This window comes from Rhopalosiphum padi, chromosome 3, assembly GCF_020882245.1.
Source record: "Rhopalosiphum padi isolate XX-2018 chromosome 3, ASM2088224v1, whole genome shotgun sequence".
Taxonomy (NCBI): domain Eukaryota; kingdom Metazoa; phylum Arthropoda; class Insecta; order Hemiptera; family Aphididae; genus Rhopalosiphum; species Rhopalosiphum padi.
In genome coordinates, this window is record NC_083599.1 from 10,760,483 (window position 1) to 10,785,322 (window position 24,840).

A 24,840-nucleotide genomic window follows, 5' to 3' on the forward strand; every position below is an offset into this window, starting at 1 on the left:
ATTTTTTGCATTTGAAGCTTAATTTTTTTTAAATTACAAATTACAATTATTTTGTTACAAAAATTTATAAAATCTTTAAAACTTCAATTTTATAGATTAAGTTTTAAAATGTAATATAATGTAAATGACAGTAATGACACTAAATGTTCCTCGTAAGCAGTTAAAATTTGAATGATATTATGTATTCTAACGACGAATAATGATGCTAATAATTTTGTTATATAGCCTTATAGGTTGCCAAATCAAAAATATTATTCTCGGAAACTTTTACGTATTACTATATCAAATCAGTGGCGTTACTACGGGATGGCAAGGCACGGCAATGCCCCGATGCCCTGGACTTGGAGGAGCCCTTTGAAAATATAATTTGTATTATATAAAATGATATACAAACATTTTAATTTTATTTTAAAATATTATACGAGACCGGTACTGTTAGAAAAAAGTTCAAAACAGCCAAAATAATATACCTATCATATTATTAGAAAACAAACGAATGGACACTAAAGAACTGATAAAAACATTTTCTGTGATGAAAGCTAGAAAAAAAAACTTTGAATAGCTACTTTGTAGTTTTGTTTATAAAACATAAAAAAAACTAGATTTATAATAAGTAATAACTGTTTAATAACTTTTTTTAATTTTGGTAATATAAATACATGGAGCCATGGAGGCCAACACTTGATACTGCCTCGGGGACCTAAATTTATAGTTACGCCACTGTATCAAATATATACTTAGTGATATTGATATAGGTTGACGGACTGTCTTAGAATTATTTTTGTATACGATGATAGATCATTCAACAACAGTTGTTGAACAACTCATTGAATTCATTTTAACTACATCCATTACAGTGACCCACTTGACACCTACTCAGCGGCACCGAACTCAGACTTTTTTTGTGAAGCGAAATCTAAAATTGTTGTCCCGCCCACCCAATCAATTTATATAATAAACCTATTTAAGAAGACAGAAGTGAAGCGATCGCCTCACATGACATATGAGTTCGATACCACTGTACCTACTATATACAGTGAAGTTATCCCCGCTTGTCTACCTTTTTTCCATTACATATTGTCGAATAGGTATCGATCCATAATCATCAAAAATGCACGTGTTACCTATGCCTTGTGCGTACGACATAACTAGGTACATAAGATAGTAGATACACTCTGTAAATAGGAGTATCTACGCTCGAGTACTTACCTATACACTCGATCATAATTCGTGCTATGATGTAATCGTACGCCTTGTTTCGAGACTGCCGACGATGTTCTGCTGTGGTGTAGTATAAACATACATAAATATTACATAAGCTATTATAATACTTTAATGGACTTATTTGAGTCTAAATTAAAACTGTTGTCCGCTATCAAAGTATCGGGGAGAAATACTACTATCTGTGCCCGTTATGCATAGGTAAAATTTAAAATTTAAACTCAAAATACACTAGAATACTTAATACATACGTCATATCTATATTTTTGCTTTAATATTTTGTCTGTTAAAAAAGGTATGCGTGAAGTCGGGTTTCAATTTTTATTTTTGCAAATTAAAGTTGATTAATTTAGTTGTAGAACAATTATTATTGGAAAAATCAATTTGTATAGGTAATAACTTTAAGACAAATAACCATGAGATGAAATTTTCACAGAATATTCATAACTTCATAAGTATTTACTAAACATGAAATAATTATAATTTAAAAAATATGTTGGCTTTTACTGTACTAATTAAAGATATTATAATTTTCAACTTCTTTATTTTTTTTCTATTTATGTAGTTATTATAATAACATTTTTATTTCTGGGTTAAAACTTGAAAAGAAAAGTTTGGCATAATTTATTCTAATAGCTAAATAATAAAAAAAAAATACATAGGTACAACTTCAATTTTATAAGCATAGAAGTTAAAATATTAACATTTTTCAAATTATTTTGTAGTTAAAAACTTATCAAAATATATTTAGTTTATAATGCTTAAGTTTTAAAATTTAATCCATGTTTCCTCATAAGTAGACAAGTAGTTCTTAGCCTCACTAAAACATAACATTTTTTTATTTATTTATCTACTTGCTAATTATTTTAGATTTATACTTTATACTTTAAACGTTTTGATTCAGGTTAACTTCCAAATATCTCTCTATGTATAATGATATAAAGTATAAACTTCTGAAAAAAATTAATAAATAAATACAATTTAAATAACAAGATGCAATTTTTAGTAAAAAAATATTGATATTATTTGGTGACATTAATGTCAATGGAACAGTAAGAGTAATTATGAGCAAATTATTTTAGTTATATTAATATAATTATGATTGTCAGACAACTTGTGAAATTTTGACTATATTGGAAATGTATTCAAATGTACAATATTGATTTATTCTTCAACAATGTTAGTTATTTTATTGTAATTAAAAAAAATAGCATTTGTAGGAAGTTGAAACTTTTTGTCACTAATGCCACTACTTACATATAATATTATTTTCTATGGAATTCTGAAATGTTCAAAATATATTTAGATACATTTTTAGCTATTTAGTATTTACCATGAATATAATCACACTAGCAAGTAGTATACATTATTAAAAGAACAATAATATTTAAAACTACAGAATAATAATGTATTATGATTTAGGATATTATCAATTGCTTCATTGAATTAAAAATTACATTGTTAACTACTAACTATTGTCTTTATAAACTATATGAATAACATGATATAGAAAAAATAACAATCTATAAATGTAAATAATAATGTAATTAATTACAGATTAATAATTAAAAATATTTACAATTATTTTAAATACAATAATTACAATAATTGTAATTTGACTACTGTATACAACGTCAATTGATTCAGATTTCAAAATGATAATTATTTAAATTTTAATATTTGATGATCATACACTGATCTAATAATTTTTGGTATCATTTAATATAAAAGTATACATAATATTATTATATTTATTAGGTATAGGTATTTGGATAAAATCTAACGACTAACATTAAAACAATAATAGTATCTCATATTACAGTGGTTATAATTTTTTGTAAAAGTGTGAATATTACAGAAATGAATACATATAATTAATGATGTATGTTAATTTATCATAGAAGAAACACTAAATCAGCAATCTTTTTAACTTGTATTTATATTTCAAGTGTGTCGAATGGTTACTGCAGACCCATTTAATCAGTTCAAAATAATTGACAATCAAACTTGGTATTAATTTCTACAAACTTTTAAATTGAACAAATATCCAATATAGCCTTTGATACAAATGATCTAACTAAATATAAAAATGATATGTTAAATATAAAATTGTTTTTTTTCCAATGGTCTTCATTTGAAGTTGAACTAATTGCAAAAATATTTCATAGTCAAATCGTAATCATCCATCTATAAACAGCAACAATGCAACATAAAATAAACAAATTAAAAAAATTAAAATAGAAATCTGAAATACAGTAAGTTATGTATAAATTAATATAAATTAAGTAACTCTTATCCAAAGTTAAGATAATTAAAATAATTTTTTTTTTGATAATTCAGTTATATTTCTAAAAAATATCTAACTTTGGCCAACGTAACACACTAACACTTACAGTTTTCATTATAATGAATTGTAGGTACATAAATATATATTATATACAATATCTAATAGAAGAAAAGATAAAATATATATCAGTAGTAAATATAATATATATATATATAAAACATTTATTAAGTTAATATAATAACTTCAAAATAATACCATGTAAATGCTTTTCCAAACATCTATCAATTAAACCTTTTCTGCATAAATTATCCACTAATCTTTTGAATTATATTTTGCACATTAAATACATAATATTATTATTACTAATTTGCACTTAAATTAATATAATAATAAATATAATTCATTTTATTTAAACATGGATATGTTTTTTCAACAGGTCAACAGGTACATTTTTTTTCGTGATTGGATGTCGAGTAACAACTCTATCATCTAAAATCACCTAAAAACATTTTTTCTGCGCTACAGTAGCCAAGATAATTCAAAATTTGACTAAATTATCAATAGCAAAACCACATCAGACAATTTCATTCAAGCTTTGTGTGATAGCCTCGATGACGATATTGTACAAATGGAAGTGTTTGAAAAGATGTTGAGTGTTTGGAATGTTGGCCGAGGAGTATTGAATTATTTGAATTAAACTGAGGAAAAACATACTCGTGTTTCAATGTTTTTTCGTAAAGCAGAGAAAATAAACATAATTAATTAAATTCATATTTATTCATCAAGTGAAAATCTAATATACTTAATATTTAAAATGAAAATATTAATAGTATTATATAAATCTTCAATCACCATATTATTAATAATATTTAACAAAAAAACATTACCTATTCATTAATACATGAATAAAAAATTTAAAACTGTTATACATGTTTACTATTTTGTAATATTTACTTGTTTTGGATAAACTTTCTTGTCTGTTTAGTCAGTAGATAAGCGTGATTCTATCCATTCAACAAATCAGGAATAAGTTAATTAGTACGTGGCTAAACAACCAACTTATTATTTTTGTTGATGCACCTTTTGTTGTGATTTAATATTACATTATTATTTATTACATAAATATAAATTAAACTAATACCGCGGATAGAAATTTGAAATTGAAAGAATATCCGAGAAGATAAGCGTAGTAAGTGTTACCGCTGATAAGAAATTAGCTAATAACAGTTATATTAAGTTGCATATTCTTCGTTTTACGGGGCAATTTTGTAAAAATTGTTCATACACAATAATATTCGTATATTGTTTAAACCATATTATGAATAAGGTAAGAATGTAAGATGTAAATGGAGTAATTTTTTTAACTGCTATAAATAATAATTAATAACTAAATAAATTATTAATTTAAAAAGATAAACGCTATTAATATAGTATATTATTTGTTACATTTTTAATACAGAACATTTTAATTTATAGAAAATATTTTTCTCGTTATGACTGTTGTTTTTAAAATAACAGCCTTGTTAACTATTTTTCTATTTGTTTATTCTAATATTATTTTAAAATCATTAGTTGTACTTTAATTTTTGCCTAGTAATAACTACAATTTAAAAGTTAAATAATTTATTTATGAATTATTTTTAATTTAAATGATAATTTTGAAAATATTTTATGATAGGAAGTTTTAACAGATTATTGCTATCAACTTGCTTTACTTAATTTTGAAAATGTTACTGTGTAAAGTGAAATTCATAATAATATGTAAACGTTTGAAGTCTACATTAATGTTTTTAAATAATAATCCAAACAATAAACATATTATTCATTGATCATCATTTAAATATAATTTATATAAAATAATTATATTTCTATTATATTTTTAGGATTGTTGTTTTAGTATGAGCTAATGAAAAAAATTGTATTACATTTTTAAACCTTAGTCATATAAATTGAAGGTTAAATATATTTTTTCTACAAAATAACTTGTGGCTTGTACATTTTTACGATTTTGACAAATGTTATAAAAATTTGAATTTTAAATCCATATGAAAACAATTTATTTTGCTTATGCATATTTATAATATTAATTCAGTATTTAAGTTATATTAGCTAATTATAAATTAGTTAATTTTATTAACACTCAATACACATACGAAAATTTGAATTTGAAATGTCAAAAATATCATGAACCTCAAAGTAACCTAGCTGGTCTTTGTAATATATATTTAATCAAATTTGAATTCAATTTTTATAAAATTATAAACACTAGGTACTATAAAAAAATACCACGTTCGAAATTGCATTTATAGTATTCCCTTAATCCATAACTTAAAAATACCTACGTAACTCCTCGGCAATTCTTTAAGACTTTTTTATATTAATTTAGTATCTAATAATTAAATAATTAATTGAAAAAAAAATAAATAGTTTCACTACATGGTTTCTTTTTCCAATAATTAATTTATTGTCATTTTTAATTATCAAATATTTTATTGTTCCCTGTCATTTTTTTTTTTATATATAAATTGAATAAATCAATTTTAGATTCTGAAATAAGCGATATTCATTTTACAATAATTTTTAATTTTTATGTATAAGTATATCTAAATACAGATAAATTAGAGTAGCGGTTCCCCAACATTTTTAGCCTCGCAGCCTTGTTTTAAGTAGAAGTTTGTCGTGGAGCTCTCAAGAAATATTTAACGTTAATTTTATCTGTCTGTGTTCTGTGTTAATTTATTGTGGTATTAGGAAGGGAGCCCTTTATAAGCCATTGCGGAGCACAGTTTTGGAACCGCTGAATTAGAGTAAATAGTTTTATCATAAATTTAAACTTTCACTAGTAATTTATGTTTCCAAATTGGATCTAATTGAGTTCTGGGAGAGTTAATATTTAGTTAATGTTTCCATGCTTTTTTTAAGAATTGGAAATAAATTAAGGCAAAACATGAATATTATAAATAAATAAATAAATAAAACGATTTTTGTTATGTAATTCATTATTTTTATAAAAGTATATTAAAGCAGTTTTCAAAATATTTGGACTAATTTTAAGATATTTATAATTCAATAGTTCATACCTCTTAATGGGACATTTGGACACCATCCTATTCAAACCGTAGCTACTTCCTAAATTTATATTTATTTAATAGTGTTGAAAAATTTTTCATACGCGTATTGTAGAAACGTCGATAAACTCTCAAATATCGTTTCTAGAGCATAACCATTGTTTATTTATGACAAGTCAACATGCACTCCGTTGCGATTTTATCGATTATGTTACCATAACTACGGTGGCCGGGATGTTGCGTGGCATTGCATTAGTGTGACAGCTGCAGGATGCAGATAGAAATGTTTCAATACGTGCACTGCACCTGTTACATCGCGCACCGATCGTATTTATTCCGTTTCGTCGTCGAACCATTTTGCCGCCAATTTATTACTATTTTGCGGCCTGGTGTTTATTTCTTAAATTATTTTTGTTAAAATTTATATTCTTCTTCTTCTTCTTCTTCTTATTATTATTATTCAGTAAGCAATTATTTACTTTTGTACAACATAGTAGTATAGTACGCGGACATAATAATATAATATCGCGATGTACCTATAGTATTTACACACAGGCACAGGGCACGAAGGCATAATTTTTTACGTCAATAAGCCTCCTTATTACTTTTCAAAGCATTCCCGAATTCTTTTTCTTTAACTAATATTCTATTAATACAGTTCATTTTCTGCTCTTCTAGCGGAAACATCTGATCATGCTTAGGTCTGCTTTCATCAATACGTGCTCGTTTAATAGTGAGGCGTAGTAAACCATGTGCATGATCCAATACATATGTTTGCTTAAAGGGCCTCGCTATTTCGTCACTGCCGTCAATTTTAGCTTAAAAGAACTTAAGTTTTAACAAAATTAAAGTTAGTTTAGGATATTCGATTTTGATTCTGAAAAAAATTTGAATTCGACAAAAAATTGTCTATATAGAGCGTAGGTACGGAATACTTTGTAAAAATTAAATCTTATATTATAATGCATGAAGAGTTAATAAAAACTTGAAAATATATGCATTATTTTAAATCATAATATTAAAATTAAAATTAAAAACAGAAAGTTTCGTACGATCTACAGACATTTTTCTGCTGAATTTAAATATTTTATTCAGAATCAAGATCAAACAACGATAATTAACTTTAATTTTGGCAAATTAATTAATAAGTTGTCGTAAAATTCGTGTAGTGAATTTTTATTGTTATCGAATTATTGAGATGTGCATGCCTCGTACCTAGGCTGGTGGCTCAAGCCACGATACCCGCATTGTATTTCACTCACATTAATAATAATTTACAACTAACACATAGATCCCGGGCGGCTAAGACAAGATTATAAAATGCCTAAATGTTGCTCCTTAAATAATAACAGTAGGTTTGCTCCTTACAGGATAAAAAATGTCGTATCTATAAAATGATTGTGAATTATCATTAAATTCAATTGTAGGGGTTTGTTAAACTATTTTGTATTAATTTTGTTTCATAAAATACGTACCTATTTTAAGTACTTTCTTTAATTGTATTAAAAATTAAATTTAGTTTTCATAATTTTTTTTCCTTATTTAAATACAATGTGTGGAATTTTACCCAAATATATATTTTTTTACATAACTTAAGAAGTATTCGATTAACAACGAAGATTTCATCAAATTGACAATGACTTGTTAAATTAACAAAAAATATTTTGTTAGATAATATTATCCTGAACAGTTAATAAAATACAATTTATTAATTTAACAATTAAATGTTATATTTAATATTCAGTTTTGTTAAACAAAATAAACGAATTTATTAAATTGACAAATTATAATGTTAATTTAAAGTAACTGTATTTCTTTCTATATTTGGAATGACACTACTTTAAAAATAGATATACATTACTGGAAATCCCATTTTTTTTCAAATGTGAATAAGGATTAATTATTTAATAAACCACTGCAGACTTATTTGTGCTAAGCCAATATTTTATTTAAATGTATTACTTCCTGGATTATGTTCTATGATACAGGTATTAGATGATACATTCTAAGTATGTTGTTTTGAAGGTAAGTAAATATTATTTATTGATCGATATTCAGATTCAAAATTGAATAATTTTTTAATTTAAGTAATGGTAAATAATGGCAGTTATGCTTATGAGTTATGGGGTATACCGTATACCTAAAACTGAATACAATTATATATTCATATCGCATTAATGTTAACTATAATACCACTGCACTAAATACTATGACATTCATTATTGGTAAGTTTGCTACTTTATCATCCGATTTTACAATACACTTTATACGAAACGTTCGACGATCTTTCAGGTTATTCTGTCGACAAAGGTGGCAATTTATAGCGACTGGAAATCAGTGTATAGAAACATAGTTGTATTTTAAAACATATTGCAGAATTCTCCACATGAATATGTTTATTTTATTAGATTATTCATTTACATCCATATAATAACATATATTATGTAGATGTAGAATAAACTACACATTATTTTATGAAAAACCTGAAAGACAAACAGCTAAGATGATAAATGTAAATCAACAATTTTATGTAGAATGTATTAATAGGAATTGAGAAAAATAATATATAACATATTATAAAAAATATTAAAAAAATTGTTTTAAATAAAACATGACAAATTAATAAAATAAAATAAACGGATTCACAAATTTAAAATGTATTCTGACTTATTATTAGTATGTTTTCAAGATGTTACAAATAATTTCTGTAAATATTAAACAATTTTAAACTTAAGAACTTGAAACAATATTATATAATTTAATCTTTTTTTATTCACATTGAGAATTTAAAAATATTTAAATTAATTTTAAGCTACAAATATGAACATAAACTTATTGACACGGCTTATAATACGTCAGTTCTAAGTTAATAACTAAATAACAAATAACAGCTAGTAGTAATTGTTATAAATTATAATATAATCAATACAATAGTAATAATGATTACTACAAAGTATATAATATATATTATGCGAGTTAATTAAGGCAAAATTTAGTTTAATCTTGTTCAGTTACAAATAGAAAAATAAAATGCTTATATTATAGCAATATAAATATATAATAAAATAAACTTAGTAATATAGGTTGTCATACCGTTACTATTCAATATGATTTTTTGTATGGAACATTTTTTTTTTTTTTTGGAACATTATTGAATTCAAACCTAACACAGCGACCTACTTAATGAAAAGGTTTATTCGACACCTATACTATATTATAGCTAAGTGAGTCCTCTAATTCCTTTATTATTCTATTACCTACATCTAAAAGAAAAAAAAATATAATTAAAATATCAGCTAAGAGGGGTGTAGTCTTCACATGATTTTTTATTTAATTACTCACCCTCTAACATTTTTCGAAATAAAAATAAAAATAAAAATAAACTTATTATAATTTATTCAAACAAATGATTATTCTTTAAACTTAAATAAATGGAGGGCTTCAAACTAAATTCGATTAAATATTTTATTAAAAATAAAAATTATAATAAAACATTTTTAGGCGACGGACGTCAACAAAATTTAAAACTTACTCATACTAAATCACACGTGGACCTATCAATATTCTAATAAGATGGGCGTATGTAAATTCCACCCGAAATAAACTACAGCCTACAGAGTACAGGTAAAATAAGGTACATATAAATTCTGCCCAAAAAAATTTATAATTAATAAATACATCCTACCTATAAATAAGTAGTTTTTGTTACTTAATAAAGTTTAAAAGTTAAAAGGCTTTTTTAGTATTTTCAATCAAAACGGTGTATTTTTTAATAATTATTTATTTATTTATTTATATATATAAACAAGCGTACCCATAGGCATAGATGTGGTTGGCATGAGGGGCAGTCATAATATATTACATACTTACATAATGTAACAAATAAAACAAAATAGGTTTAAACTTTAAATAGAATACATTTCTTATTTCTTATTGTTAATATACAAATTTATGAATGGTCATATTATTTATATTAATAATAATATGAATTATAACATAGTCAGTATAAGTATTTAAATAAATATAATATATTTCACATATTAATTCAATAATTACCGATTTATATTAATTATATAATTAATAAAAATCGTAAAAATTGATTAAAAAAAATATTTATTTTTTCTGGGGGAATTTACAAATCCATTTTTGTACCTGTATATTTTTTCGAGTGGAATTTACAATCGCCCGCTAAGCAGCACCAATTCCGCCAAGTATCGACTTCACTAGTACAAGTAGTCTAAAAAAACCTATCGATTCCACCGCCTACCAATTTTAATTTATAGTCAGGGGCGGATCTAGGCAGTAGGCCACGATAACAGGGGGGGGGAGATTTTTAAAGGGCAAACATGATATCTATGATGTCTTACGAAATACGAATAATGAACTATGAAGTAATTACATTAAAAACTTAAGCCTGATACGGGAACGGTGGATATTAAAAAATATATTTAAATGTGATTTAATTATGTAACTTATATTTTTGGAAAATAAAAACTCAAGCCTCAGGTATTGGTAAGTATCTACATAAAAATATATATTATAAACAAAATGTATATATACCTACATAATATAATAGATTACATACATTAACAATATAACTAATCTGATTAGTACAGGACAAATATTAGTCGTCTTATGAGTTATGGCTCGTTAGTTACGTACAGTTGTAAACTTGTAAGTAAAATCGAAGTATAATTTTTTAAGACACATTTTTCCCCGGGCGGTTTGGTTAGGTGGTGGAATCGATTACGTTTCATCTAGTATAAAAGATTTGGCGGAATCCATCTTTAGCCTTCTATCAAATTATCTTTTGAGAAAATCATTTTTAATTGTATAATAAATAATAATGAGCAACATTATGTATTGATAATATTATTATTTTATTAAGTGTGACTAAAACCTATAATCAATTTAAAACTATATTCTTGTTTTCTTAAATAATATTTTTACAAAATGTATTTTTAATTAATTTTAAAAAGAGGTTTGTATACATTTTTTAAAACAAAAATAGATATACATTTAAATTTATTAATTTTGTCATCTTATTTGTTTAAAAAGTTTTCTAATGTAATTTATTGCGGGTGGATGTGCTGCATAATGACGCCTATACCTTCCATCTAGACAGCTTGAGCATTTAATAATAATAATTTATCAATAGAATTTGAAATAAAAATCTAGTAAGATTTCATTATAAAATTAAAAGGTAAACCGAAAGGGGTGTGGAAGGGAAAATTCACAACGGTTCTGTTTGATCTATATTTGTCCAACACCCCTTTCACCCTAATGAAAAGTTGAATTGCCCCTATGAAGAAGCTGTTATTGGCTAAGTGTGCCAAGCCAGTTTGTATGCACTATTTATCAAGGGGCAAAAGATTTGGCAATTTCTAGCTAGGTATCTATGTTGTGCAGTGCAGTGGCGTAGCCAGTGGGAGTGCTGAAGGGGCTGTAGCTCCCCTGAAATATCAAGAAAATTTAAAAATTATTTTAATTTTTAATGGTCTATGAAAATTGCTATAAAAATCTTAATCTAAATTGTGTTTTACAAAAATTGATCAGCTTTCCCCGAAAAAAAATCCTGACTACACCACTAATGCAGTGACTATAAAATATAGGCTGTAGAGAAAAATAAAATTCGACATTAAAGGAAAAACTATCATCCTTCGTAGAATAGTCGATTTGTGGTCTTATAATATTTGAAAGAGGAAAACTTCATTTCATCATATTATTAGACTTTGATTTTTGAATTAATAATTAACCTTAAATAATGCAAAAAAATATATTACAAAATATTCAAAAATTGTATATATATTGTAAATGTTACAGTTTCTGAAAATATTGTTTTTAAAATTGGAGTCTAGAGTGACCTGCACAGTTTTAATAGTTTTAATTCAAAAACAATTTATTGAAGTCTGACTAATTCATCACGTGCTAGCATGAGAACTTATCCTGTGAGCAAGTTATTATAATACAAGTGCATAGGCTTTCAACACTTTCTTTCCCATCCTTAAATAGGTAATCAAAATAAGTTTAAAATATTAAAAATTAATTGGTTACTTTATATTTTGAAACTAAATTTCAGTAAAAACTAAAATTAACAAGACTAAAAAAAATTACACGAGTGATGTACTGAGTTCCTACTAGAGCAGATTATATTTTTTAAGCACTGATATTAAAATTTTGCTTTTTATGCATTTAAGTTCATGTCTTTCTCAAAATTAACTTTTATATAACATAAAATAATACCAACAGCAATGTTTAATTCTTAATTTATCTGATAGTCTACTTAAAGCCATTCAAAAGAAATACTCAAACACTTAGGATAAAATTTATATAAAAAACCATGTTTTTATTTAAACATATTTCATGATAGCACAACAACTAATTTAGTATTTAGCCGATGGGTACTCTAAAATATTTTAAAAATATATTGAAAATTGAAACACATATTTATTATTATATTTTTATAAAGTTTTGTCAATATTTACCCCATATAAATCTACATGAATACTATCTTCCTACCATAGTATTCTAGTATCTTATGTTTTTTTTATGTATAGACATTTATAAATTATCAGTTTTGTTATTTTTAGATCTTCTCCAAAGTGGATTTTTCCTGTGATATGTTATTTATTTTTATGCCCATTGCTTTTATTAGAAATTCAAAACATGTATTTTTCAATTTGTAATAAATCAAATTATTTAATCCAAAAATATTCAGAAATAAAATCAAAATGAAATATTTTAAACATTTGAATGTCTTCAAATTAATAGGATAAAATAAAAATAAGTATTTTTAAAAATGAATTAAATGTTAATAGTGATACGAGCCTACATAGTAACAGATAACAGTGTCTTTACTAAATCTAAAAATGCCCGTATTTTTAAATTAGGTATACAATGATTTTAATAGTTATATAGTAATCAAATTAACTATATTGATTGCTTTAAAATATTTTTAACATATGTTTTGTTAAATTTATTCTATTAGTTATAAAGTCACAGTTGTAAATTATAACAAACTACTGTTAGTAACATTACAATTTAAAATCAATGAAAACATTAATAACCTATAGGAGTATAGGACATTTAATGGTATAAGTCAAATTATTTATTCTTAATTTATAAGAAGTATCCTCATAATTATAAGCTTTACATTTAAATTTAAAATAGGTAAGAATATCCAAAAAAATAGTATCTACAATAATAACCTGCATAAAATGAATGTCCAGGAGAAAAACATCTAAAGTATAATAGTGACAGCATAACATGTTTACTATGCAATATAATTATATTATAAAAATTAATTTTAAAATGGTTTATGTATAATTTAAAGTTAAAATATTAACTTGGTAATTTTTTTTTCTCAAATACTTGAGGTAAATGCTATTGGTTACATAACTAAATTTTTATATTATAAATTAACGGCTGGGCAAGTTAACTAATTATTTAAACTTATAAAAGTTAAAAGTTAAATTGAAAAAAGTAGCGGAACTTGTTAAAAATTAATTATACATTTTATTTTTGAAATTTAAATATTTATAATTAGGGAACGGATCTTATTGTAATAAAAAAAATCAATATTATATGTACATTTATATGTATCAATTTTTCTTAAAATATGGAATAAAAAATTTAAAATATATTAATATTGAAAAAAATGTATTAGTATTGAAAATAACAAAAAAATAAATATTTTATAATTATAAATATTAAATAAAAGTAATACAAATGATGTATATATATAAAATTATGAATATTATTTCGAAACAAAGCAATGAGAAACAACATATTGTTGTAGGTTTGCAAATAAAAAATTACGATGGTCTGGTCAGAGAATACTTTTATATTGGCTAAAAGGCCGTTTTACATCAACAGATGTGATAGGGGCATAATTCTTATTCACTATATCAGAAGGAGTGTACTCAATTTCTAGAGATCCTTGTTGAATTTTTCCTATTAAAAAATCTCTGTCAACAATTACATATATTGTTGTTTTAGACGAAGCAGATGATGTTAAACGTCGTCGAAAATCAATGTAAAAAATCAAAATTTACTAAAATATGTACAAAATATATACTTATTTAACAAATATGTAAAATTATGTATTTATACCTAAATATGTAAAAATATGTAAAATAAATTTGGGTTTATTTCAATTAGAATTATCTAAATCGTACACATTTTTTTATCAGATTTAAAATATCTCATTCCAATAAAAATATGTATTTACAATAAAATCCGTTCCCTACTTATATTTTGGTAAAAATTGTAATTTCAATGAAAATATGCATAGCAGTATACTTTTATACATAAACTAAAAGTGCTATACTCAATACTGTGGTCGCCGCTTAATGTAATCACTTTGGTAAGGGACATAATTGATAATATAATCCGATTTATAACACTAAACGAAAGTTGAAAAAAAAATATTTAGGCATTTTATAATCTTGTCTTAGCCGCCCGGGATCTATGTGTTAGTTGTAAATTATTATTAATGTGAGTGAAATACAATGCGGGTATCGTGGCTTGAGCCACCAGCGTAGGTACGAGGCATGCACATCTCAATAATCCTACCCGTACTTATAGTTTTAGATAAAAATAAAAGATTGATAACATTAACCGTGATTACAATAAGCGGTGACTACTGTATCTACTCTATTCAAAATAAAAACGTACCTACTTGCACAGAAACTAGTTTCGGTGAGCATTGCCCGACCGTTGTCCCTATTGACTCTACCATCCAAATACTTGCTGTGTAGTGAAGCCTGCAGAACTCAGTACATAAGTCGGCAACCGTGGTACGATTTCATTCTGAATAGAGTATATAGAAATGTATTTTAAAGATGCATATATATTATGATTGACAGTTTGAAAATGAGTTGAGAGAAGAGTAAGAGAGTTTACAAAGAGCAAAGATTAGGAGAACCTTGTGTTTTTAAGTATTATTTTCAGTTACCAATAATATGCGGCTTATAATATATTTACAGTGGAACATCGATTATCCGCACGTCAATTATCTGCAATAAAAATTTTTGTGTACAAATTTATTTTTAATTTATTTTAATTTAACTTTATCATTCGTTATGTTCCTTTTATCGTGTACATATTATGAAATGCGAGATTATTTTACTATCTACTATGGCTCACTCCAATGGAATGAAGTGCAAAAAAATTGTATTATTAATTCAAATAAATATATTATATATATTTGTTTTATATTTTTATGTTATGTATGAATATTATACTTAGTATTATATCAAGTAAATTAGTTTTTAACTTTATTTTAAAATTTTCAATGGTTGTTTGATTATTTGCACCCCCTTCGGTCCCAATTAGTTTGGATAATCGACGCTCTACTGTATATGTCATACTTAAACATAAACTATTATATTTGTTATATGACTTCTACATATTGGGCAAATCCATGATGTCAGTCTTTCCATACAAGCTCCACACATATTGTAATGTTTACATGGCTCTAACAAGACATTACCATTGTTTTCTTCCAAGCATATTGCACAGTTTGTTAATTCTTTAATGACACAACCTAAAAATTGTAAAATATTTTTGATATGTATTATATTTTTAAATAATAAATCATAAATACCATTTTGTATACGGTCAATTATAGTTATTGGTGGCATTTCAGATGTATCAAGTAGAGGATAAGAAGATTGATCAATAGTGAGCGACCGAGGAACTGATGCACTCATTAATGATGAAACACTTGAAGAATTGATATCTGTCGATAATATAGTGTTTCTTAAGACTCGCATATAGTTATTGACTTGTTGATACAAAATTGTATTGTTTGCAGGAGAATTTGTATTGTTTGAACTCAAAATAGATCTTTGTAAAATTTTATGCATTCGGATAATAGAAGGATTTGAGATAATAATGTTATAATCAGCATAGTCTCTCGAACGAATAACAACTTCAAGTGTTTCAGGTTCATTGATTACTGGTGAATCAGTTAGAGTTGGAATAAATCCAATTACATTGTTTCCTGGATTAGGGTTGACTGCATTAGAGGAATTTGGTAGAACAGGAAGGGGTTGATCTTCAGTATTAGTATCAAAATCATCGAGGTCAATTAATACTTGTGCATGGTTTGAATTATTAGTCACAGTTGAAGAAGGAGTTGTATCTTGAGTAATATAAGGTTCAGAATTTGTTGAAATTGATACAGCTGATGACTGGTCACTGTTTAAGTTTTGAATTGGACAATATAAGGCTGGAGGATTCATTGTATGAATACCATTGTTAGATTGGTATCCTACACTTTCGTTAGATCTTTTATTCAAGGGAATCGGTTCATTTTGTGAATCAGCTTGAAGAATATTATTCACTGAACTTGTTGGATGAGAATTGTTTGAATGAGCTTGAATAGACGACAGAGGCAGTGTAGGATGTTGACTTTCGCTCCTACGTTCCAACCTTTCGGATCGTGATGACGGTACTGTTTTCTGTGACTCAATAACATCACGATTCACTCTACGATACCATTCCACATCCGATTGAGTATTAGTTACACCCGCAGTACTACGTCGACCGTTTGCTGTACGTTGAACTTTTTGAGGTTGTGAGGAGTATGATTCATTTGAATCTGCTGAATTGACATCAATTGATACTACACGATACCAGTGAGGACGTACTTGAGTGTATTCTATTACGTTAGGGTGTACTTTCTGTAAATGATTAGGTGTGGGATATCTAGCCCTATATTGAGCCCACGATTCAGCCGTTAATCCAGTTAAAGTTCTACGTACATAGTGTGACATATAAGCTCTAGAACCAATGTCATTGCTCTGTGAACTAGGTCTAAAGTTAATGTTCTGCATACCAGGTATAGTTGCATTGCTCTGTGAACTAGATCCACCAAAGTCAAATCCATGTATATTAGGTGAAATTGAATTACTATGTATACTAGGTATTGTTGAATTTGTTTGTGCATTAGATATGGCATCGTTGCTTTGTGTACAGGAAGGAGTTGGATAGGCAATTTCGTCAGTAATACCAAGAGCATTGGTTGCTGAAAGTATATTTTGTCTATCTTGTGTGGACTGAATGGGTCTAGATGGATTTGATTCAACATTGTTGTTTACATGATGTCGACTGTCGGAATTTTCAGTATGAGACATATTGGAAAATGAATTTCTTCAATGCTGTAGCTAAATGTTCACCTAATAACAAATTATAGATTATAAGCTTAAATACATATATTTAATTTTTAATTTTTAAACCACTTATTCTTTTTTAATTCTTAGAAATAAATTGTATACAATATTCAAAGGTACTAAAAAGAATTTTTTGAATATTTTCCAATAAATTATATAAATTAAAATGCTTATACCAACTAGATATTCTGAAAATACAAAAAAAAATATTATTATTATTAAAATTCTTTTTATAATTGACCAAGGAAATAATAATATTTATCATACTATGATTTTTATAAAATTTTAAGTTCCATTATAATAAAAATTGTTTACCCTTTATGGTCATGTATACTCTTTATCTTTTCTGGCCTATATAATAACCCTATATTCATTTATAGTTTTTACGTTTTCCATGCCCAGTTGCTATGCACTCTGTAAATCTAGAGATTGATCATGTCATTTGTTGATTTATGTGTTTTGTTACCAGTTGTAGAGGAATGCTAAATTATTGTCGCAGAATGAGTAAAAGGAATATAAAATAGATATATTGGTATAACACATATTTGAATATTATAAACCATGTGAAATTTAGTTTAAGGATATTTTTTATGTATATTTATTAGAAATACAAGCTTCAGCTTTTCAAAATGAAGTGACAAACAGCAGACCAACATTTCTAAGGAAATATATTTTATATATTAATTCTTATTTAATTAATTATTGTTAAATTGTATGGACAGGTACCTATATTTATTGAGAATTATATTATTTTACTATTATATTTTAATGGAAAGTTATATAACTTGCAGACAAAATGTATTTAAATGTATTTTTAAATTTAATTTATCAAGCCAATTGTCAAAACTTATTAGACTGATTAAATTAAATTAAACAATACTCTTAATATTATTTATAATAGATTTGTTATGTAGGTTATATATTTTATAATATTATTGTAATATATGTATCGCTAAAAAAAGTACAATTAAATTAATTAGCCAATGCAGCATTCACAAAAAAAAAAAAGAAGAAATTATCCATTTAAAATAAATGTATAAAAATTATATAAATCTTAACTAATATTTAAAGTTAAGAGGACGCAACACCCGCATGTGTTTTCTCCGTCTTACAAGTGCACAACATAACAAATTTATGCTCAGCAGATTACATTTAGCTCCGTTAGTTTAAAAAATAGAGTAAATCTACCTAATATAAAACATGATGGTAAGAACAATATCTATGTTTATATGTTGGTTTTTTACAATTTTTCAGTTTTTAAGAAAGTTATGAGTATTTTTAATTTACGCTATATTATATACGCATAACTTGCTAAAAAATTGAATTATCGTAAAAATCAACATACTAATATAGATAATGTTCTTACCGCCAAGTTTCAGAATAGGACTATTCACTCAAATTTTTAACTAACGGAGCTAAACGTGATCTGCTGATAAATTGACCATGTTGCGCACTTGTAAGACGGAGAAAACATGCGGGTGTTACGTCCTCTTAACTTTTAATATTAGTTAAGATTTATATGATTTTTATACATTTATTTTAAATAGATAATTTCTTTTTTTTTAAAGCTGCATTAGCTAATTAATTTAATTGTACTTTTTTATAATATATTACATATATATATGTTACGTACTTGTAAGACAGAGATGATACATGTGAGTGTAACGCCCTCTTAAAACTTATAATAGTATAAATTGTATAATTGTTATTTGTAACTATAAAAAGTCAAGGGTTAAAGTCGGAAAATGTCACAAATAGTTACAAAAATACCACAACTAAAGGAAATTATGATTAACTATATCATAATTATAATAAACAATATAATATCAATATAAGGTTAGGAATAGAATATAAAATAGTAAAAACATTTCATTATGAACAGAGCAATCAATGTAGTGAATGTATTAATTTTAAAACGATATATATTCCTTATTTGTGTGCCACCATCTTTCGAAGCAGTAAAAATAGTTGAATCTTTAACTTCAATTTACTTCTGATATAAAAGTGAAAATAATTGGGATTTTAAGGGAATAAAAGTAAAAAATGTCAATAATTACTTGACAGCGGGAAAATGTACGTAAAACCAGTTAATTGATTTCGATCTTTCAATCTAAGCATAATGAGTAAATGGGTAACGTTTGATAGGTACCTGTTGTATATTTTTGCATGTTTATAAAATTGTCAATCATTATTTGTATTGTAATATTTTTTAAAAATATAATGTACTTTATTATGTTTTTAATATTTTCATGTAAATTGAATACTATAAATATTGAATGATTTGTCTTCTTTTCAGTCTTGTTAAGAATACTTTTCAAATGTATTCAGAACACGTTTTTAAATACTTGGTGTTATTTGTATTTAAAATAATTCGAATAATAATAAAATAAAAAAATTCTACCGATTTATAAGTAGTCAATTTTAGGGTTAAATTTAAAACATGTAAAACCTACCGATACGATTTTTTTATCTGTAAAAAAATGCAAATTCCACCAGTACGTATTTTTGACCTGAAAACGTGTTAACTCCACCGATGGTAAAATCCACCGATTAAAACTATTTTTATTATAGCTACACATTAATTGTTAACTATGTGTGTTTTATTTTAATTTTTTTTTCAACTACTAACTAGTGATCATTAATTATTATGTATTTTTTTAAAATTTATGTAAAAAACTAAAAAATGATAAAAGTATTTGATTATAATGTGTATACATTAGAAATCTGTACATAAATTATGTACTTATTACCTATTGCTACCTATTATTATTATTATTGATTACTAATTTTATTGTTATTGCGTGTGTTTAATAATTGTATATCATACCTATATTCTGTATTTATAATTAATTTATCTCAAATATAAAAGGGTAAATCCCGAAGGTTGCATCCAAAAACCACACAATTTTGATTTTGACCCTAAAAAGGTCGATAGACAAAAACCGCACAGCTTATCGGTCATTTTATAATGAATACCGCACACTATTTTTAGTGAAAATAGTGAAAAGATAAGACTTTAAGTTATGCACTATACAATAATCAAGTTTTTAGTAGCCACTAAAATTGCCTATTTATTTTTAGGAGCATTTGTTTCAATTTTGGGAAGAGTTTTTACGTGACGGAGATCGTATAAAGTTTTTAAATAACGTTGGCAGTCGGTTTCAGTCAATCAAATTTTGAGTTTTAATTTTTATTTAAATTTTTGAATGTATAATTTTATTTTGATGAAATATGAGAATAAATAATTACATATACATATGCGTTTTTGTTTATCAACTTTGGGGTCGAAATTATAACTGTGCGGTTTTTGGATACAACAATTTTTAAAATTGTTCGGTTTTAAACTATTTATTGTGTGTGATTTTGTCCTGTATTTTATCAAAAGTGTGCGGGTTTTGGAGTCAACAATACCAAATATCTATAAAATAATAAAAATTATGTGCCCATTGAATTTATATTTTTTTCAGGTAGTAAAAAGTTACCGGTGGAATTTACATGAAAAAAGATCTAAAAAGGTCGAATTTACATGCGCCCATTTATATAGGTGCAAGATATTAGATAATTACTTATATACAGTATTTGTCACAAGGTCACAAGAAAAATATTTCGTGGTGGTCCAAAATCTTTTAAATATTGGTAATTGGAATGTATAGTAAAACACTAGAATGAAAAAAATATTTAGTATTTTAAAATAAAAATACCAATAAAATTTTTTTTAAGTATTTCAAAAACATATTTGTCGAAAAGTATTTGAATACTTAACAAGACAAACCAACTTATCCACTCTACAGATATAATCCATAAAAATAACTAAGAATTGTAATACTAAATAAAAAATTGAACACTAATTAAACAAAAGAAACATAAAAAAATATTTAATGCAATTTCTATAATATGCTACTAGTTATTAACCTAATGTATTATATATTTATAATATAAAAATTAAAAAATCTAATATAATTATGAAAAAATGAAAAATATTTTAAACATAAGAAATAAATGAGTAACTCCTCTCCCCCGGAAAATATTATATCTAAGCCATAAGTTTCTTTTCAATCTTTTTTAAATGTAAATTTCCGTATCAATTGAAGTTTCTTTGCGAATGAGAACCATCTTTTCTCTCTGTTATGTTGCAGCATAAAAATATTAAAAATGTATTTTTAGTGAAGATAGGAATGTCATGTATGCTGTATGTTTAATATCAACAAGTAAACCACAATACAGACTAGTCTATAGAAAACCTTAACGCAAAATATGATTAAAGGTTCTGAAAAAATTGGTCTACAAAATTTAAAATTCAATAAACTCCAGACAAAAGGTATCTTGGAGATCCGGACCAGAATCGGTGCACAAAATTCGCAGTTAACGAGTTGTGAAATTTGGATTATAGAAATTATATTTTTAAATTAGATATTATTATTTATTCTATGATAAAAATAAATTTTTGTTAAGCAACAATGCAACATTATATTTTATTATTTTAAAATATTGATATAAACATGTGTTTATAATTTTTTAATGTATCATCCCCCCACGGCACCACAAATAAAAATGGCTGTGTACTTCACTGTTCGTAATTAACTATAATTTTAAATAGATGTCAACGCGACAACGTGTACTGTTAGTTTTTGCTAGCCCATATTGAACTAAAATAAGACGTATTCACGCAAAATTATTTTTGTAATGTAGTTTAGAAATCTTAGAATAAAATTACTCATAAGAAAAATTATTAAGAATAATATTTTTGAAGGTTTGATATACCTATCTATTTTTATTGTCTTGAAATAATGTAATATTCACTTATAATTAAATTTTTATTTTTCATTTTCAAAGTTGTTTAAAAAGTCAAGCATAAAACTGATATGTGAAATCTTTAAAAATATTATTTCCTATAGTTATTACATTATTAGGTTGTCTTACTTTAAGACTACTTAAAAATTGTAAAAAAAACGATTTTACGTGCATATGTTTTCTCTCTTTGGTTTTAGGAAAAAAAATATATTGTTTTGACATCCACCTAAAAATCTTGTTCCTTAACAAGTTAGATAATTTTTTAAAAAATTATGAGTATGAGTGTATGAGGTTTACATGTTTTACTAAAAATGTATAATCCCTCACCAATAGAAAAGAAACAAATTCTTAAATACTCCACTGACAAATACTGACCATGATCAATAGCGCATAGTTATGTGTATGTGCATATTGCTATCGTAAAAGAAAAATGTAACTACCAAGGCGACCGTTGTAAAAACGGCGATCGAAAATCTTACAGGTGGGTGGTGTTTTTGGCAAAATGTGCGTTTTAACAATGTGGTATTGTATAATGACGCGTTATACACGACGGTGGTGAACAGAATTTACGATTGGCGTCATAATTTAACGGTACAGTTAATGGAAATAGTAGTGACTAACATAATCTAATCGATAATAATCGGGTTCCAAATCCTATTTTAAACCCGTAGGCTATGGATATCATAAAATTATATTATAATATGTCTATGATTAGGCCCATCGAATATCGACCAATATAAATGGCAATATGTTGATGAGTAAATTTTTAAGTGATTAAATGGATCAATCAATGAAATCAATTTGATGTTATTAATATGAAGAAATATATAACAAAACATAATGATATTGTTTTTTAGCTGTAAAAATTTGACATCAAAGTTTATATTTCGGGCAGGTGGGTCCTTTATCATTTTCTGACATGTTTAGTAATTGTTCAGCTCACCACAGATTCTGTAGACAAAGAATGTTATACACATGCATGGAAGAATGCGTTTTATGCGCAGCGTCGATAGAGGTGGGAGGGGGATAACCATTAACTTGTGCGAGTAACGATCGGGTTGTTATAGGAAGGGGAGAGACAACATACAGGTACTAGACGAAATGGAGCGGGGGGGGGTCAACTGTCGAGCTATTATGTGGTTAGCTGAGAGGGGATTGGTCTAAACGGTTTCTGTTCTCTTCACCAAAAGATACTATTACATATTATATGGGACATGTGACAACTGAATCTATACATTGCCCACAAAAATTTTGAACTACAAAGCGGTGGTTAACAAATAACAATGTTCGTAAACGGAACGGCTGCATTAGTTTTTTGTTGTGAATTGCAGTAAGTGCAGTGCTTACCACGAAATTGAATTTGCCCGCTCGTCTGTTGTTCTGTTGGTTGTTTATCGTGATGCCGCGGAAAAATAGATTTTGTAGAGCTGGACACTAGAAACAGGTTATACACCCATATGCAGTTCAACCAAATATGTAAAGTATACGCGGTGATTCTCATGCAGTTGATCGGTTTTTATGTCGCATCCTGGTACAACACGAACAGACGTCACCGTCGTAGACCTCCGGTGAAGCAACTGATGACTCTGACGACCGAGGAGTGACGCGCCGCGCTAGTGCAGACGAACCGCATTAATGCACTATTCACATACGGATACGATACAGCTGATGGTACCGCGGTCGGTTATCAAGAACAACATCATCGTTGATCAAACCTAACCTAACTCAATAACTATCAGCGTTGAGCTTTTGTTGTTATTTGTTGTCTCACGCCTTATCATAATCTTTGCGATAACATGACGTAATGTTTTGCTAATTTGTATTTTTTCTCATGCATAGTGCATACAATATTATTATGAATGTTTATGAAAAACAAGTGTACTATTACTTAAATTCTACAAAATAATATCGATTTTGTTTTTTTTTTTATAGTTTTTCGATTCTGGTGATGCAGTGTTAGTATTTTTACCTTTAGTTTTAATGTGTGGCTCCGCCAGGTGTCTTAATAATTGCAGATGTAAATGTCCAAGCTCACCAATCATTGCTTTGTTTTAAATAGATTTACAAACTAAGTATATTTATTTAATCATTAAACTTAAGAAGACACTACACCCATATGTGTTGTCTACGTCTTATAAATATTCTACATAACAAAAACTGTTTTGTATGGGATAGAACCACTCAGGCTGTAGTGATAGTTAAGACTCCAAATTTATATAAAATATAGTACAAGTAGAGAAATAGAAAACATTATCGCTTATACGTCAAATATTGTTTTTATTTATTGATATAACTT

The 24,840-nt window shown here is 26.2% G+C and overlaps 1 protein-coding gene and 1 long non-coding RNA gene across 2 annotated transcripts; both read right to left on the reverse strand.

The window, feature by feature from the left end:
• Positions 1–3,032: 3,032 nt before the first annotated feature.
• Positions 3,033–4,668, reverse strand: LOC132925580 (uncharacterized). Its single transcript, XR_009661385.1, has 2 exons — positions 4,463–4,668; positions 3,033–3,408 (listed from the first exon to the last, which is right to left on the reverse strand). It is a non-coding gene; the product is annotated as an uncharacterized LOC132925580 (long non-coding RNA).
• A 10,538-nt stretch (positions 4,669–15,206) lies between these two features.
• LOC132927864 (uncharacterized) lies at positions 15,207–24,160 on the reverse strand. Its single transcript, XM_060992444.1, has 3 exons — positions 23,892–24,160; positions 16,184–17,759; positions 15,207–16,123 (listed from the first exon to the last, which is right to left on the reverse strand). Exons 2-3 carry the CDS (start codon positions 17,715–17,717, stop codon positions 15,948–15,950), a joined length of 1,710 nt encoding a protein of 569 aa, XP_060848427.1. The 5' UTR covers positions 17,718–17,759; positions 23,892–24,160; the 3' UTR covers positions 15,207–15,947.
• Between the last annotated feature and the right edge of the window lie 680 nt (positions 24,161–24,840).

What these genes read in the sequence shown, in the direction of transcription:
- LOC132927864 (XM_060992444.1), bottom strand. Translation starts at nt 17,717, where the DNA reads ATGTCTCATACTGAAAATTCCGACAGTCGACATCATGTAAACAACAAT. An exon ending in AATTGACCGTATACAAAATG is followed by an intron (nt 16,124 to 16,183) that starts GTATTTATGATT and finishes TACAATTTTTAG; the next exon opens with GTTGTGTCATTAAAGAATTA.